This window comes from Siphateles boraxobius, unplaced genomic scaffold, assembly GCF_051911475.1.
Source record: "Siphateles boraxobius isolate OS27281-9 unplaced genomic scaffold, OSU_SipBor_1 8, whole genome shotgun sequence".
Lineage (NCBI taxonomy): Eukaryota > Metazoa > Chordata > Actinopteri > Cypriniformes > Leuciscidae > Siphateles > Siphateles boraxobius.
In genome coordinates, this window is record NW_027509208.1 from 12,871,567 (window position 1) to 12,889,570 (window position 18,004).

The window sequence follows — 18,004 nt, forward strand, 5'->3', positions numbered from 1 at the left end:
TCACTTGTTTTTAAAAAGAGACCAAACAATCTTAAGTCTGTGGTCCAAAGTATACAAGATAAAATCTTGCAATGCAAGCTTGCAAATCAATGCAAGTTTAAGTAAAATTTCATTTTCAGGTCCAAGCTCAAAAAGTGAATAAATGGATTAGAACTACTGCATAAATAGAATTAAGTATCATAAATTCCCCTAAAATAATAATAATAATAATAATAATAATAATAATATATATATATATATATATATATATATTAAATAAAAAATATAATCAAACTAAAATATAGTTTAAAATAATATTATAAAATAATAATAATATTAAAAAAATGTCATTTTGACCGACACGCGAACAGTACCAGAGGGTTAAGAACATTAATCTTGTTTTAAGGATGTTTAGATATTAAATACAGAATTTTGACATAGAGATTTAATTTTTTTGCAGTGTGGATATGGTTAAAAGAACACTTACAGTAACTTTTTAAGAAAAATGCAACCTTCATCCCCTAAAATTAAGTTTGAGATGTAGCAGGACAGTGATCTAAATCCAACCAAGGTGGGATCCAAATAAAAACACATGGTCTAACAAACCATCCTTGTATAACTTGTCACAAATAGGACTACACATAAGAGAGTGCTGTTTAACACAAACAATTTTTGTGTTGCTTTAGGGTTCTGTGGCTATATACTGCAAGCCTAAATGCAGATTTGGATAGTTATTTTAGGGTCATGCTCCATTGTAGACACATAGCCTGCTTCTGACATCAGTGGATCATACTCTTACAACAAAGAGATCACTTCAGACAGCCCATGACTAACATTATTACACACTAGACACTAATCTGGATGACAACAATCTTGGCATGGGACAGAGAGATGCAGTAAGGCACCAGGCAAACAACATTTCTCTGCTATCAATAATGAAAGCTCTTCTAAAGAAGCGTCACATGGTGCGATCCCAAACAGCCTCCAGATAAACCTAAAAACGACTCGGCCTGGTGATACAGTGAAGAAAACGTCACGGATGCCACAATGAGACAGAAAGAAACTCAAAAGTCAGCAGTCATTAATGTCTCGGTTTAATCACTCCTCTAGACTGGTTCATCTCACTGCCCTATATGGGACAGCATAAGTCTATAGGGGATACATGTATACTCTTACAATTGTAATACAGGTTAGACGAGATATTAGGCAAACTTAGAGATGTAATATTTATATTCTTGCTTAAGCAACTTCTGGCTAGCATGATAAAACACTACTGTATAAGATCCTGTCCCAAATAGAGCCTTAAGTCCTTGCAGTCCTCCTCCAAATCCAGTTTACTAATTTAATGGTGTATAGGTTATTTGGTAGCAGAGCCTGCCCCAGAAAATGCACAATGGAGCCTCTTGAGCTCCTTCTGAAACCTAAAATGTCAAAGTTGCTTTGAAATTTTATGTATTGTGAAAAGTACTATACAAATAAATGTGAGTTGAATTGAATATTTATTATAAATGATTTATCCATGCACATCATAATTTTTTTTTAATTCATGTGCCCTCATAATCTTTAATCAAAATAACTTTCCCTCCCTCTCACAGCAAATTTATGAATTCAAAGGAATACACATTTATATATATCTTGAACAATGAGCTTCTATATTATTATAGGATATTCTGACCCACAGCAATGACTACTACAAACAACAGCAGAGTCAACAATGGCCATCTTTCACAAATCTTAGTACCACACATTGATTTGTCTTGTAATTTTACCGAGAAAAAATGGAAAAATAGACCTTTGACCGACATAAAATCAAAATAAATGGCTGCTATGTCCTCCAACATCATGTTCTGATCACAATATTAAAGTTGATAAGGATCCAAGATCAGTGAGATCATATGACACAGTTTTTAAGCCTGGCTGACAAATGCCTCTTATATCCTCTATTGAATAACCACTAGTGTTTACCACACCTTGAATTCTAGGTTCGATATTTTTAGAGTAGGACTATACTGTCTTAACCAGAGATCAATTATTGGGAGAATCTGAACTGAAAAAACTAGAGGGTTTGAGTTTGGGAATGTATGTTGGATCATTCCAGTCTTATCTGGTCCAATCTTTAGGGTTCTAAGTTTTTATCAATTAGAATAGTGCTAGAACTAACACATTTCCCAGAGTGAAGTGATCAAATCTGTTTTATGATTTGCAGTTAATGGAAGAACTGGAAGATATCATTTTGGACTAGTACCAAATGACCATCAGTAACAGCCAATATGACCCCTCACACCACAGATTTGACTAAACTGCATACTTGAGAGAAGACTGTGAGAAGAAACAGAAACTGCTGACTTAGGAGAAGCCAGCACCTTTGCTGTGGTTTGACTTTATAGCATTGAATCAATAACTATAGGACACAGATATTAGCAATCCTGAGCCAACAGGCACGATTATAGAAGGAGGTGGCAAAAGAACACAAGTCCCTGTGCTGACACAGGCACATCTTCATTAAACAGTACAACTTAAAACATTAAAAAAATTGAGAAATGTTTGTTTTTAACATCTTCATATCTGTTTTAATTTTGGTAAAGGCTTTGTGTTGCAGTGCCAACAGATTAGAGTTTTCTCAAATCTAAAGAGGCACTAAATCCCACTAAAGCTCAAAATTATCTTAATTCAGGCAATAATGATAAATTAGATGGGATAGATAGATAAGATAGAAATTATAGAACAATGGAAATAACATATGAGACAGACAGATAGATAGATAGATAGACAGATAGATAGATAGATAGATAGATAGATAGATAGATAGAGATAGATAGATAGGTATAGTATATTTATCCAGGTTAATGTTCATTTCTACATGTAAAAATACTTTTATAAATTAAAATTAAGCTACATTAATAAATGCTGTAAAAATGTGTTCATTGCTGTTCATGATACCTAATACATTAAAATTGAATCATTAATTCTTATGTTAAATTGTTTCCAAAAAGGAAAAGGAACAAAGACTGAATGTCATTAATATTTAGAAACTCTCATATAAAAAGTCAAATATTCATCAAAATAGACCTATTTATGTTTATAAGCCCTTGAACTGCCAGCAATGCGAAATTCTCAATATATAAATAGCCAAAACCAGAAACCCTCCCTCTTAAATTGTTCTAGTTTTCTTCCTGACGATAGAGTCTCTCTAACGTGATTGTCAAGGGATTGGATTGATTAAAGTGATGGATGCATAGTTGTCTTCAAGTGGATAGTAAATAAATGACAGCAATAACTTACTTTTATTATACACATAAAACACATGCATATGTATCTACTATCCATTCTTTCACAGAACAAGCAAAAAGAGGGGTTTACATTTAGGCAAACACCACGAGCTATATCCAGGTAGCCACACCCTATACCTCTCTCTTTCTTCTTTTCTTTATTTCGCTTTCCGCTCCCTATGCAGCCTGAAGGCCTTTATGATCAACACAGGAACAATCAGACAAATGTAAAGAAATACACAAGGCATTTAACAGCTCTCTGTGAAACGATCCGCATCTAAATGCCCATCTGACCTGGAAATGAGGCAGTCATGCACATCATTGGCAATTAATTATATCCAAACACACCCAGAGTATATGAATTCAGTAAGGATCCACTAAGTACAATAAGAAGGGGTTAGAAGAAGGGCGTGCCCAGCTGTCTCAAGCCCCCCCCCAGTCTGCCGCTCGTATGCCCATGATGGCGGTGGCCTCGATGCGGAAAAAATGTGCATGAGCATCTTCCAGAATCCCACATGCACCTGCCCTCAAGAAAATCCAGCAGCCCTAATAAATCAACCCCTTTCTGTCCAGACATGCACATGCATCTTCTTCACCCCGGACCCCCTTCCCTCCACACGCACTCACAGTACCCTTGCTCTTCCAGTTGCTCCAGAAACCTTCAGTCTTGGTCGAGTCTGCGGCTGCCATGGTGCTGGCCTGCATGCTAGGCTGGGTGAGGGGAAGGACTGCGAATCGCTTTGTGCTAACGCTACTGCTACAGCCTCTCCGCTCCTCGCTCCGTATCTGTCGTTATCCCTCTCTCTGTTTCTCTCTCGCTCACCGGTTCACATCAGTGCATGAATGACCCATAGGAGGAGGGGACCGAGAGGGGAGGGGATGCAGGGATAGAGGAGAGGAGGAATAGGAGATTATGGTGATAGTGCTGCCCACTGGTGGAGGAACTGATTTTGTTGAAGGCAGACATTTGAGGGAGGGGCAGAGCGTAATGATTAATAATCATTACTGACAATCTTTTCTTCCTTATTTTGACGTATATCCAAGTGAAACAGCTTCACAAAACAGAAAAAATGTAGGACGGGACTTGATTTGTCCATCAGAAATTGGCTGGATCATTGTGGTTTGCTATTGTTGTGATCTCATGTGAGTGACAGGTTCTCCCGCCCTCATGTCTGTAAACGCATCATCAGAGAAGAGAACAGATTTTGTAAAAAAAGGGAGGAAAAGTTACTTTGATTTAAGTTTATGAGTGCACACATGGATTAAAAAAAAATAGAATAATTTGCATGGATAAATTATTTATAATACATACTTCTATAATCCATAAAAAAGGTTTGTAAATGTTGATTTCAAAGTGCCTTTAAAGGAAATCAAGAAAAATGCGTAAAAAAATATAACAGGTTTTTTTTGGAGCTTGACAGTCCCTGGCCACCATTCGCTTTCATTGTATGTAAAAAAGCAGCGCAAACATATTGCTAAACATCTCTTTTTGTGTTTTACTTAAGAAAGAAAATCATATTGGTTTTGAATGACATGAGGGTAAATAAATGACAAAAAAATTTGTTTGGGTCACTGTCTATTAAGACTGCAGACAGACACTAAAGTGGATGGATGAAATATTTGTTTTCCCCTCTCTTTCTCATCTTCAGTCTTTTACATTGGAGAGTAATCCCAACTAATCCTCTTGAAAAGACTGAAATCTGGTGGTAAACATCGCTGTACACTTATTTTACTCGTTCAGAGCAAAGGCTCATTCCGTACTCATCGCATCATATCTGCTGAATTTCACTGTAGACTGCTATAACAGTAAGTGTGTGTGTGTGTGTGTGTTAGTGTGTGTATTTGTGTGTGTGAGGAAGGAGACATCATGAGCCAAGCCTCATGAGATATGGAAAATGACTCAGCACTCTCGGTTAAAGGAAACAGGATGAGCTCACAGGCAAGCGGACAGCCCTGTCCAGTGATGGACTTGCCATATGACATTTGAACAAGACTGAGTTTTTTTGTTTTTGAAAGAACACTTTTGCTTTTGCATTAACGCTGGTTTCATTTTATCGAAAATACAGTAAAAACAGTAATATTGTAAAATATTACAATTTAAAATAACTGTTTTCTATTTGAATATAATTTATTCCTGTGGTGGCAAAGCTGAATTTTCGGGATCATTACGCCACCTACACGTCTCTTGCTACAACAACCATTGTGACAAATGGCTGGCAAAGTCATAAATAACAAAAACCTCTCCTTATTTTATGAATTCAATAAACCTTTTAATATTAGCCATGAGCCATGTTTTTTTAAAATCTCAGACTATAAAGTCTTAGCTATAAATCACTTAATCATGGTCTCTGATTCTAGTGGCAGACTGTAATGAGACACTTCAATGCACAGAGAACATCCACCATGATCCCATATGTCATGCAGAGTAAGATATAACAATAACTGCACCTAATTAATTTATCATACAAAAGAACAGCACATCATTGTGAATTATGCATTATCTTTGACATCTTTAACTCAAAGGTTTAGCATTTAATGCAAGACCAAACAAAGGAAATTGGCATATGTATAAGGTCTGCGCCTCAGCTTCCAGTAAACACATCACACATGAAATGCCAGGGTCCTTTAAAAGTTAAATAATTGATAGACAGAATAAAGCATAAGATAAACTAGACGCATATAAATAACTGCTTATTTTTGCTATTCTAAATGTAATGATTAATGATCAGTTTCGAGTGGGTACAGAACCTCTGAACATTGAAAAAGCTCAAATAAAATGTTCTTTACAGAATTTAAGGGGAAAAGCTGTTGTTAATGATAAGCTCATGAGGAAAATGTGATGAATGCAAAACCTGGTTAAAAAAGACTGCATCAGTAGACGAAACCAGGGAATGCAACACATCAAAGAAAGCTTAAAGAAAGATGTACTGTTTTCAACTGGACAGAATGATTCCAAAAGGATCATGTGACACTGAAGACTGAAGTTATGGCTGCTAAAAATTAAGCTTTGCCATCACAGGAATAAATTATATATTAAAATATATTAAAATATAAAACAGCTATTTTAAATTGTAATCATCTTTCACAATATAACTATTTCACTGTTCTTTGATCAAATAAATGCAGTCTTGATGATCACTTCTTTCAACAACATAAAAAAGAAACTTTTGAACGTTAATGTACGCACAATGAACAAGCACACAGGAACACATACAAGCCAGAAAACACACATCGGTTTCTGATGTGTTATAGAGATCAAAATCTATATTTTATACAAGCACACACTATGATAATGCATTGCAAACCCTCTCCAGTCTATGGGCTGACAGCGAGACAATGACTGCACATGGTAAACTGAGCCCTCTGCTGGAAGATATTAGCAGTGATACCCATCCTCAGTTTGTGTACATGCGGTTACAAGAGCCATCTCATTTCTAGAGGCTTCTGTGAGACACTGAGCTCAAGAGAGGAGGGGGGAAAGGGGGTGCGGTCAGACACAGACTGTGGCATCATACCTAATTTGCAGACTGCCATAGACACACACATACACACACACACACACACACACACACACACACACACACACACACACACACACACACACACACACACACACACACACACACACACACACACACACACACACACACACGTGAGTGTGGCACAGACTGTGGCATCATACCTAATTTGCAGACTGCCATAGACACACACATGTGTGTGCCATGTGTGTGTGTGTGTGTGTGTGTGTGTGTGTGTGTGTGTGTGTGTGTGTGTGTGTGTGTGTGTGTGTGTGTGTGTGTGTGTGTGTGTCTGTGTATGTGTGTGTCTATGGCAGTCTGCAAATTAGGTATGATGCCACAGTCTGTGTCTGACCGCACCTCCTTTCCCCCCTCCTCTCTTGAGCTCAGTGTACACACACACATACAATTGTCATACAATAGTCTGCAGACAACAACAGTAAAGTCAGTCTGCTTTTACAAACAGTTCTTCTTGATTAAGGGTGTTGTAAAGAGAAATATAGGCTGAAAAGCATCATATGAAACATTGATAAGAATTGATTATAAGACAAACATAAAATTAACTCTATGCTGAATTTCATTAGTACTGCATGGCAGGAGGATTTAGAGCTGTCTGCCATCCATCGTGATACATGTGATAGTCTGAACCCCAAATGAAACCCATATCATGGTCTTTTTTATCTCACTGTAAGATCTGTGCAATGCCTTCTCATCCCACTGCAGTGTGGCTATGTAATCGCAAGACGGCAGCACTCATTGGTCACAAACGTAGCAGACAGAAACTGACCTGAACCACATGCGGAGGCTTTGTTCTGAACTCTTCAAACAACAGTCCAGCCCAAAGCACTGATGACCTCATGACTTCAACAGATAAAAACAAATGACGTACTCATTCACTAATACACTGAAGTCAATAATTATTTATTTTTAATCATTTAACATTTAGTAAAAATTAATTATTAATTAATTGAATTGTTTAATAATTATTTAAACAATAATTCATTTTTAAAGCAATATTTAAAAAAAAAAAATTAAATATAACAAATAGTGATTAAGTCTATATACGGTTACTTATATCCCTCACTACTGGGATGTGTTCCAATCACTAAAAGAATGAAAATGTTTTCAATAAATCTGTGGGTTTTACAAATCTACAGACTGTAGTAGCTCAGCTAGATCTTCTATAATAATTGTTCAGTTTCACACAACGTATTTCCACTGAGTTCTGCTGAACCCTGAAGACACAACAGCAGATGCAGGGAGCAGTCAGGTGTGGAATAAAATCTAAAACATTAGTTGTCTAACTAAACACACAAGGGACTGTGTGAGAAATGTGTGTTGTAAAATTGATATAATATTTTATGTGCATGACCTTCTGGAGATTATATCACACTGTGTTGTATTTCTCTGGACCGATGCTGTTGGATGACGAGGGTTCTTAGTGAAAAAGCAGAATTGACACGTGAAGTAAACAGTTGAGTAGGAAATGCCTTTAAAGGGGTCATATAATGCCATTTTTGTACAAGTTAATATGAATCTTTAGGGTCTAAATGAAAACTTTGTAATATACTTTTATTAAAAATTCTCATTAGTATTTTAAGAAAACACTAATTTTACTTAAACAGCTCTGTTTTCAGCACGCAGTTTCAGTGTATATGCCTTTAAATGATAATGAGCTAGAATAGTTGGTACCGATTCCTTTTTCAGGAGCAGCTTCTTAGCAAAACCAGCTTCATACTGACCCTCGTTTAAAAATCAGTCTGGTAAGAAATGATTCGCGCAAACATGAACGCATTTGCGTTGATCGTGGGGAATATTCCCATCGTAAACAAAACTCAGCCACTGCGTCTTCAGCGGTTCAAATTTAGGAACATCAAAATGATTTGTGTTTGTTATTGCACCCAAGAACAGAACAACACAATAGCTTAGACGCCATTCTGCTCCAGTGTATTAACAATGACGGACTATGATGACAGCTCGCTCAGGGCGGGGCTGTGTTGAAACACTGGTGTAAATCAACAACCGTGGGAGGGGCGTCATGCGCCGTGTGACGTCACACGGTGAAACGGCTCGATTTGAGACGGGAATACATATAAGGAGATTAAAACAAAAACACTGGATGGATTTTTATCATTATATGATGGTTGTGTACAGGCACTGCCAACACACATTGCAGTACAATCAACTTGTAAAAGTGCATGTACCATTATATGACCCCTTTAAGAAACCTGAGTCCAATGTATTTTTTTGAAGAACTGTTGGGTCACACAAAAAAAGTAATTATCCTAAATTTAGTAATAACATCTCTCCCTTCTTCAATCTTTCCCCCACAATGTGAATACAGAAATGCTTCCCTTGCTAGATCAACACTAATTATATTTACATGGATTTTAATGGAGCTACAAAGAGTTGTGTAATTGAGCTGCAGGCCTCATCTGTCTGTCTAAATATACATTGAATATTTTAAGCATTAAATTAAAATCCTCACCTCTGCCTTTTAGAGCATGCGCACAATGCTGAGGATAGTGGTAGATACTGAGTGACGCTGAGCTACAATCACATTATCAACATCTGTTAGTCCGTTAGACTTGTACGATTTATGCTGGACCAAAGCATTAATATGACATTTTAAATACACAAACTATTGTTTTAGTCTGATTGAAATTAAACTTTTAAAGTGCATGTGAATGTACTGATATCTGAGAAAAACTGCATGTTAAATACTACAATTAATTTATATAATGTTAGGAAAATATTAGCTGTAAACTGACAGCTGGCCTGTGCATGCCCAGGATTTAGGCAATGAAATGTGTTTTTTCCTGCATTTAAAGCCAAATGGAGTTTCCTCCTAGCAGGGTGAGGCCAATAAGTGTGAGTCAGTTTTTTTATTTTAATTGAAGTGTACCACAGACTTCTGGCCTTAAAGTAGCAGTTCACCAAAAGAATGGAAATTCAGCCATCATCTACTCACCCTTTTCTTTCTTCAGTGCAATACTATTTTGAGAAATAGTATTTTTTTGGAACAAACAGGGCTGTCGCTAGAAGGGTGAAAGGTGGTTACGAATTCAACTATGATTACCAAAATTCTTCAAAATTTCTTCTTTTGAGCTCCACAGAATAGAAAAAATCATACATGAGTCATGACAGAATTTTCTTTTCTTTTTTTGGTGAACTATTTCTTTAATTTAAAGAGTAATTTGTGCAGTTTTAAATTAAAAGAGGACATTAAAACACTCAAATTCCTGTCTTCATGCATTTTTAAAAGATTTCAGTTGTTCTTACTGTAGTCTTTTTACAATGTCATATAAGGGATATTAGCAAATTTTGCGGACAAAAAGTTTTACATTATCTATTTTCAATAGTGTAGTGATGTACGAAACAACAACAAAAGCAATAACAACAATAAATGTGACCATACAATTATCTGACTGAAATTGTTCCAGTCTGTTTTTGCGAAGTTAAACTAACAGACCTAGATATTGCAATTGTAGGTTGGCATCGTCCAGCATGTTTACACATTAATCCGACTACAATTGGCTTCACATTGTGCACTTGCTCCGAAAGACAGAGGTGATGATGTGCATTTAATCCTTTAAATATTCGATTTCCGCATTGTGTCATGTATACTCAGATAGACGGAAGAAGATAGAAGTTCAACTACGCAAAAACCCTCTGTAGCTCAAAAGTAACTTAAATGCAATATAGTGACTGTCACAACTTGTGTGTTGAGGTGACTATTAGTGATTGGGGAACGTGTTTACCTTTCTCCCTGGATAGACCTTGGAAGATGACAGGTGGTACAGTTGTTCTTTCAGAGCCCCTGCGGCCTTGACTGGAGCGCCTTCTTTCTTTCTGGTGTACCTCCCCAGCAGAATGCTCCACCTTCAGCTCTGGCAGGCTGGGACTGGGGGTTGTGCTGCTGGGTTTAGGCTTCTCTTCCATGGTGGATGTCTTCTCTTTAGGAGAGCTGGTTGGTGCTGGAACGGTCGAAGGAGGTGTAGTGGGAGTCATAATGGGTTCTTTAGTTGCAGAAGTCAGGGTTGTGGGTTTTTTGACCAGCTGTGGGCTCTCCTTGAAGCCCTTTGTGGAGTTGTGGGTCAATCTTTTGGGACTTTCCTCACCACAGGACTCCAGAGCCAGTTCACTGTCCAGCTCTGCTTCTCGCTCCTCCCTCAAGATGCTGTACTGCATAGTAGGGTTTGGGGCAAGCGCAGGAGTAGAAGACGGGACAGGCGCTGTAGCTGTGGTCGATGGAGAGGTGCTGGGACTCTTACTGAAGCTCAAGTAGCCAGAGCTGGGAGCTTGTGGACTAGGCTCTTCAGACACCATCTCAATCTCAGAGTCGCCAGATTCTGCGCTGCTACCCTCAACATCCTGGGAGGAAAGAGGCAAGGTGGGTTTTGGAGGAGAAGTCTTCATTTCCATTGGGGAACTGTCTTGCTTGGAAGCAGGCTGAGAGGGTGAGGTGGGTGACGTTTGAGTCTTGTCTTGGAAGGAGCTCATTATTTTAGTTTCACCAGCCAGGATATTTGGTTCTGATGGAGAGTCAGAGTCTTCTACAAAGAAAGATAGGGAGAGAGAAAAGAGAGGGAGTGTTTTTAAAAAGGTACGGTGTCTTGTGGCCATCTGCTCTGCCAAGGCACCCAACAGTGTTAGCAAATGTGTGATATATTGTTAAAAATGTGTAATGTACATGTACTATATTTGGATAGTATAACTGAAGCCTTGGTGAGCATAAGAAACTTCCAGATTCTCCAATCTTTTGAACGGTAGTGTACTCTGAAAACATTATCAATGGGTCTCACCATAGTATCCTTTGGATTTTGTGTTGTAAAGATGCTCAGTTGTCAATCACTTTAGATAAAAGCGAAGCAATTAATAAATTGAATAAAATGTATGAAAGTTCCCAGATTGACAAGTACACCTACACAGGACCATAAGGTCAGCTAGCAGAGGGAATTAACGATGGATGGTGTAGAGGATACATTGCATTGAAATGCTTGTGTGGGATGATGATGCTTACCTGTAGGGGGTGTAGATGACTCAGGGCTTTCATCCTCTGGCTCTGAGAGGGTGACGGTGGGCACTCCCTCCAGCCCAAGACTCAGGATACTCTCCTTCTCTGAAACTGTAAATGTGGGGCTGTGCTGGACTGTGGTGGGAGATAAAGATGTAGGTGACATTTCTGTCAGAGTGATCTTTACTGGACTGGCACTGCCGGTACCTGGAGACCTATAGGGCTGATAATCAGACAGTTCTTCATCAGATGGTTCCTCCACATATGGAAAGGTCTGAGAATCCAGAACTTCTGCAGCACCAATGTCCTCCACATCCACTTCTACCGGTGATGGGCTCTTCTCCAGTTTAGTGTACTGGGTGGGCTCTGAGAGGCCGCTCATCCTCCAATCCTCCAGGGGGCGCTGTGAGCTACAGGAGTCCTCTTTACGGCTGATGTCCATGTAGTTGTAAGAAGAGTCAAAAGCTTTCTCAGAGTCATGTATCTTGTGAGAGCTGTCAGTCGGGTCTGCACTGGATTTTATCTTGATGCCGGAGTCTGAGGTCGATGTGAGGGAATGGGATCCAGAAATTAAGTCATCAATGCGGGATGTATGTTTGTCAGCAGATCTGCTCATGCTGCCAGAAAAGTAGGAGGTGTCTTCATGTGAGTCATAGCTTTGATTGGACAAGAGGAAGGTGTACAGGTCATCCCCGTCATCAGTGGATTTCTTCAGGAAGTTTGAATCTGATTTATCTGCATGAGAAAAGAGGAGCATGAGCAAGACTTTTAAATAAACTTAATTTAACATAGAGTAAACCATGTTTAAACAATGATTATTCTATAAAATTAGTATCATTATTCAGTCAGTCAAATCTAGTAAAAAAAATTCTTGGGAACGTAAAATTTTGCGAAAGAATGCTATATCATTACAACGTATTTTCGTATGTTTTTCCTCCCATCTCATATTTTTGTTATCTAGCCTAATATATCTAGCCTGGTCCCACCAGACTCTCGTACATTTCATTTCATTTGTACATAAGAGTCTGGCACCACCCCATTGACAAGCGTTAACTTCCTTGTAGGCGGGTACTCTATTGAAGTCTAAAACTATTGGATCTGCCCGGAGTGTCATCAACGTTCTCAGCCACTCCCTCTGTTTGCTGATTGGACCGGTAAAAAATTGATCGGAGAAAACCAAAGACTACAGCACAATCCCAGATCTAGTACTGAAGGAAAATGAAAATTTAGTGGAAGTACGTAGGAGGGCAGAGCCAGGCTATAATATATCTAGCCTAATATTTATAATTTCCTCATATGTATTGCATATTAATTGTCTCAAAAGCAATAGATTATTTTCATATTTTATGAATTTAATCAAAAAAAATTAATTAGCAAAATTATTCATTTATAATTTAATATACTGTTGTTTACATTATTTGATTATTATATTGTTAAATAAATGCAGAATCCTAGATGAAAACTGCACAACAGAGTGGTGGTTTGACCTCTATTGCATATTGTGCCTCACAAAGCTCTTACAACAAGTGACCTTGGGGTGAATTTGACTGTGTGCATGTGTTGTTTGTGAAATTCAGATGTTAGAAAGAGGATGTGTGTATTTTAGGTAGTCATTTTGTTGTCCTCCTGAAGGCTTTAGTGGGATGTACAGTGACAGCTCTCATCAGCAGTCAGTGAAACCCCCCTTCAAACCAATTGTCCTTGTCTCTATTATTGTGACTATTTGTGGCAGATGACAGTTTTCCAGTTCAATGTTTATCTGAAGGTCGACTGCGGTGCTATCACATAAGGGCAGAAGAAGCAGAAGAAGCACACACACACACACACACACACACACACACACACACACACACACACACACACACACACACACACACACACACACACACACACACACACACACACACACACACACACACACACACACACACACACACACACACACAAACACACACACACTGGGTTTTTATGTTTTATGGGTACATTCTATAGTCATTATGATAATTTCATACTGTAAACTATACTGTACATTGATTCTGAATCTGTCCCCTAATCCTACCCATCACAAAAAACTTTCTGCATTTTTACATTTTCATCACTTAATAATTTTTAAGCTTTTTTCCTCACAAGGACCAAAAATGTCCCCACAAGGACAAGTATTTCAGATATTGCCATCGTTGTGGGGACACACACACTATGAGATTTCAACTAGGGACCAGTCTAAAACAAAAAGGAATATACAGCGATTTAAAAAGAGGATATCCAATAAGTTACTTCCCTTTAAATGTGATGTGTGTTGTTTTTTCAAATGTTAAAATAGAGCATATTACCCTTTCTGTCACAGCTTAATGTGCAGAGACAAGGGTAAAGAATGATCCAAGCCTGTGGCAAAAACTAAAACTTTTGCTACTGAAAGTGATGAACATGTTCCAGATATTTGAGATGTGTGAGCAGAAATGTCTCTGTAATGTTTTATCTGTTATATAATATTTTTATCTTATGTATAAAATTATCATTCACAATATTATATTTTAGCCTATGTAGCTGCCTATGGGTTTAGTGACTCAGCAGATATCACAGCGATTGTTGTTGAATGTTGAGCTAATAAGAAGTGACTTTTGTTGAAAAAATAAAATAAAATCATACCTGAAAACAATTCCAACTCCAAAACCAGAAACATTGGATCACATTGCTGAACTGTATAATCTAACATAATAGGGTAAGAGGAGTTCCAAACCGTTTGGTTTCAATCATTATTTTTTTCAATTTCATGTGGTGTGGTGTCAAATAAATACACATTTAAAACACACTAATATTTACAGTTTATTTAAAATACTATAGATATCACTTTGAAGGTTAACTTGATGAAGGTTAACTTTAAGGGATAGTTCACTGAGTTCAACTTGAGGGTGAGTAAACGATGACAGAACTTTCATCTTTGGGTTAACTATCCCTTTAATGATTAAATTGTTAAAAATATTGTTGTTACCTTACTGTCTTTCAAAGTATGTGCATTAGAAGCACTATCCCTGAATCTGATCATGCTATAAGTGAATGCACGAATGAACAGATGGAGAGGAGGAGAGAGTTGAGAAGATGGATGGATGTGTCAGTAATATTACAATTCTGTCAGGACCACTATCTTCAAATACGATACAAAAATATGTACAGCATAATTAGAGAATTTTAGTCTGATTTAGGGGTAATCAGAATGCAAAATCCTGACTGACGAGAGGAGGAGCTGGGGATGGAGGAGGGTAATTAGCTCCTGAGAACGCGATAGCTGCTGATAATACTGAAGGAGCTTATATATGTATACTGTGATAGGCGTCGTATTCCTATAGGTAGACGTGGATCAGCTGAGAGTCAGCTGATGATAGCTTGACTAACGTGACCTGCCAGAACTGACGCTACGCTTGATTTTTGAACATTTCACTTGTTTTTTTAATTTATTTTTATATTTTCAATTTCAGATCTATTCAGGTGTTAGTTTTGAAAATGACTTAAATTTCACTAAGGTAATTTTAATTTCCCTTATAACAGAACCAAAAATTGTACCATCTGCTTGTGATGAAAATACACATTATAACAGCATCATACCTAAATAACAATAACTAAATTACCTTTGAAATGTAGTTTTAGTTCAGTTTTTATGTTCAAAAACCCATTTTTATCTTAGATAAAACATTTCAGGATCAGGTGTGTTTCCCTCCACACTACAGATGTGTAAGAGAGGATAATTCCATGACTTGTGTAAATCCCCATGCTAACATGACCCCACTCCATCAGAGATCCTGTGGCTCTGTCTCTGTATTGCCCTAAATTCACTGGGCAAAATGACTCCATTGGGACTCTATTTTTAACCATCAGTAGCTAAAAAGAGTGACGATCTATAAAAAAAAAGTGCAGAGAGAGAAGAGAGCCACTGATTCTTCAAAAACAAAAAACATATCAAATTACACCCTTCTGTATCACATTGCTAAGCAACACACCAACTGAACTGATAGTGTAACCTTAAAACCTGCAAACTATACAGTTGTGGTCAGAATTAATGGCACCCCTGGTAAATATGATCAAAAATGGGGGATAATAATCACATTATGAAATAAATGTTTTTATTTCAACCCTATAGAAACCCTATAGAAAATGAGTGGGGTGAACTGAAGAGAAGAAGCACCAACATGAACTTGTGAATCTGAAGGATCTGGAGAGATTCTGTGTGAAGGAATGGTCTCTGATCTCTTGTCAGGTGTTCTCCAAACTCATCAGGCATTATAGAAGAAAACTCAGAGCTTTTATCTTGGCAAAAGGAGGTTGCAAAAAGTATTTAAAGGGTAAGTTTGGCATTTTACAAGTAAAGAAAATGAAAGTTTAAAGGGAAAACAATGCAGATTTATTTTTCATAGCCATTTTGTATCATATTTACCAGGGGTGCCATTAATTCTGACCACAACTGTATAACAATAAGATCATCTCAGCAACTGTCACAGGAATGTCACAGAAATGTTTCTGAATGTGTGGGCCGATCGGTGTTCACATCACACCTCTCACCTCCAACATTTAACAGTGTGCAAGCCATGACTCATCCTCTCAAAAACACGCCGATAGTGAGAACACACAGTGCTGATCTTTCATTTAGAGTCTCTGTTACTAAAATGTGTTTCACCTGCACAAAGACAATACATGGATTTTGAAAAACAGCATATAAAATTTGTTTCTCCAATCAAACCACATTACACTAATAGTTCTCTAACCTGTATACTGTAACTCAAGCATTCAGATGTTTCTCTGTTCTAAACTAGTCATTTACAAGTGTGGTCTTCTGACGAGAGAGGATATTATCCTTTTAAACACTCCATGAAATCAAAATTGGATTTTTGTGGCATTTGTCCATGTCTGTTAGCTTGAACTCGATCTATACGATCCACTACCATTCAAAAGTGTAGGACAGTAAAAAAAAATTCATGTTTATTTTTGCCTTTGCATTGCATTTATTTGATCAAAGATACAGTAAAAATAGTATTGAGAAATAATATTACAATTTAACTGTTTTCTATTCTTAAAATACATGAAAATGTAATTTATTCCTGTGATGTCAAAGCTGATTTTTCATCATCATTACTTCAGTGTCACATGATCCTTCAGAAATAATTCTAATATGCTGATTTCCTGCTCAAGATTATTATTATTTTTATAATTATCAGTTGAAAACAGTTGTGCTGATTAATATTTGTGTGGAAACCATGGTAATATAATTCAGGTTTCTTTCATGAATAGAAAGTTCAAAAGAACATTTGGAACATTATAAATGACTTTAATGAAGGAAATATCTCAACAAAGAAAGCCAGATTTATGCAATTTTAATGGGGCCATTAAATTTACTAAGCCAAGAACAAGACATTCATTTAGACAAAAATATGTTTATCTGTTAAATGGGCGCATCCTGGCTCAAAGAAGTGTGAATGTTGTGTGTGTGTGTGTGTGTGTGTGTGTGTGTGTGTGTGTGTGTGTGTGTGTGTGTGTGTGTGTGTGTGTGTGTGTGTGTGTGTGTGTGTGTGTGTGTGTTATTAGGACCATTGTAGTATTGTTGGAACAGGTGCTGGAGCTCGGAGTAAAGCTCATGTTATGACGAGGTGTTAGGTAAGAAAAGCTAATCACTCCTGTCCTCTGTTTGAACCTAAATAACTTATTGGGGAATTAGTAGGATCCACATCGTCAGTTAATGAATAGATCTAAGACATACAACACTATACAACTTCGGACTTAACAGTCACCATTGCTCAAATAACATTTCACTGTCTGTTGCATATATGGATACTTAGAGCAAAAAGGAAAAAGACAGGTCAATAAATGCTAAGAGCAGGGCTACTGGCATGTGATAGCATATGCATATCTAAGATTGCAACATAATCTTGTTGTAGTAAAGGACTCTTGGTAAAAATCATATGGGCATGTATATCAAGTTGTTTAAAATAGCTAATTTACTTAACTACTTTATGCCCCATTGCACTTAATTGTACAGAATGTGTTTTTCAAATCTTAAAAGTATATAAATAAAATATATATATAAAAATAGAATATTTTTATATATATATATTTTTTATTTCTGAAATAAAATATAGAAATATATAAATAGATACAGAAATATAGTCTAAAAATATAAAAATATAAACAAGTTTCAAAAGAAAAGACATTATATATTATAGTTTACCATAAATTCT

The 18,004-nt window shown here is 37.1% G+C and overlaps 1 protein-coding gene across 5 annotated transcripts in view; it reads right to left on the reverse strand.

The window, feature by feature from the left end:
- rtn1b (reticulon 1b) overlaps positions 1 to 18,004 on the reverse strand; it is a 45,242-nt gene that overhangs the window by 9,083 nt on the left and 18,155 nt on the right. For 2 of the 5 annotated variants that reach the window (XM_077220419.1, XM_077220418.1), the window contains 2 exons: positions 11,790 to 12,518; positions 10,528 to 11,322 (listed from right to left, as the gene is read on the reverse strand). In XM_077220419.1, coding sequence (XP_077076534.1) covers positions 10,528 to 11,322; positions 11,790 to 12,518 — 1,524 coding nt within the window. Of the gene's footprint in view, positions 1 to 3,871; positions 4,170 to 10,527; positions 11,323 to 11,789; positions 12,519 to 18,004 lie in introns of those variants that run through there. The other 3 variants (XM_077220420.1, XM_077220422.1, XM_077220421.1) reach the window with 3 other exon arrangements.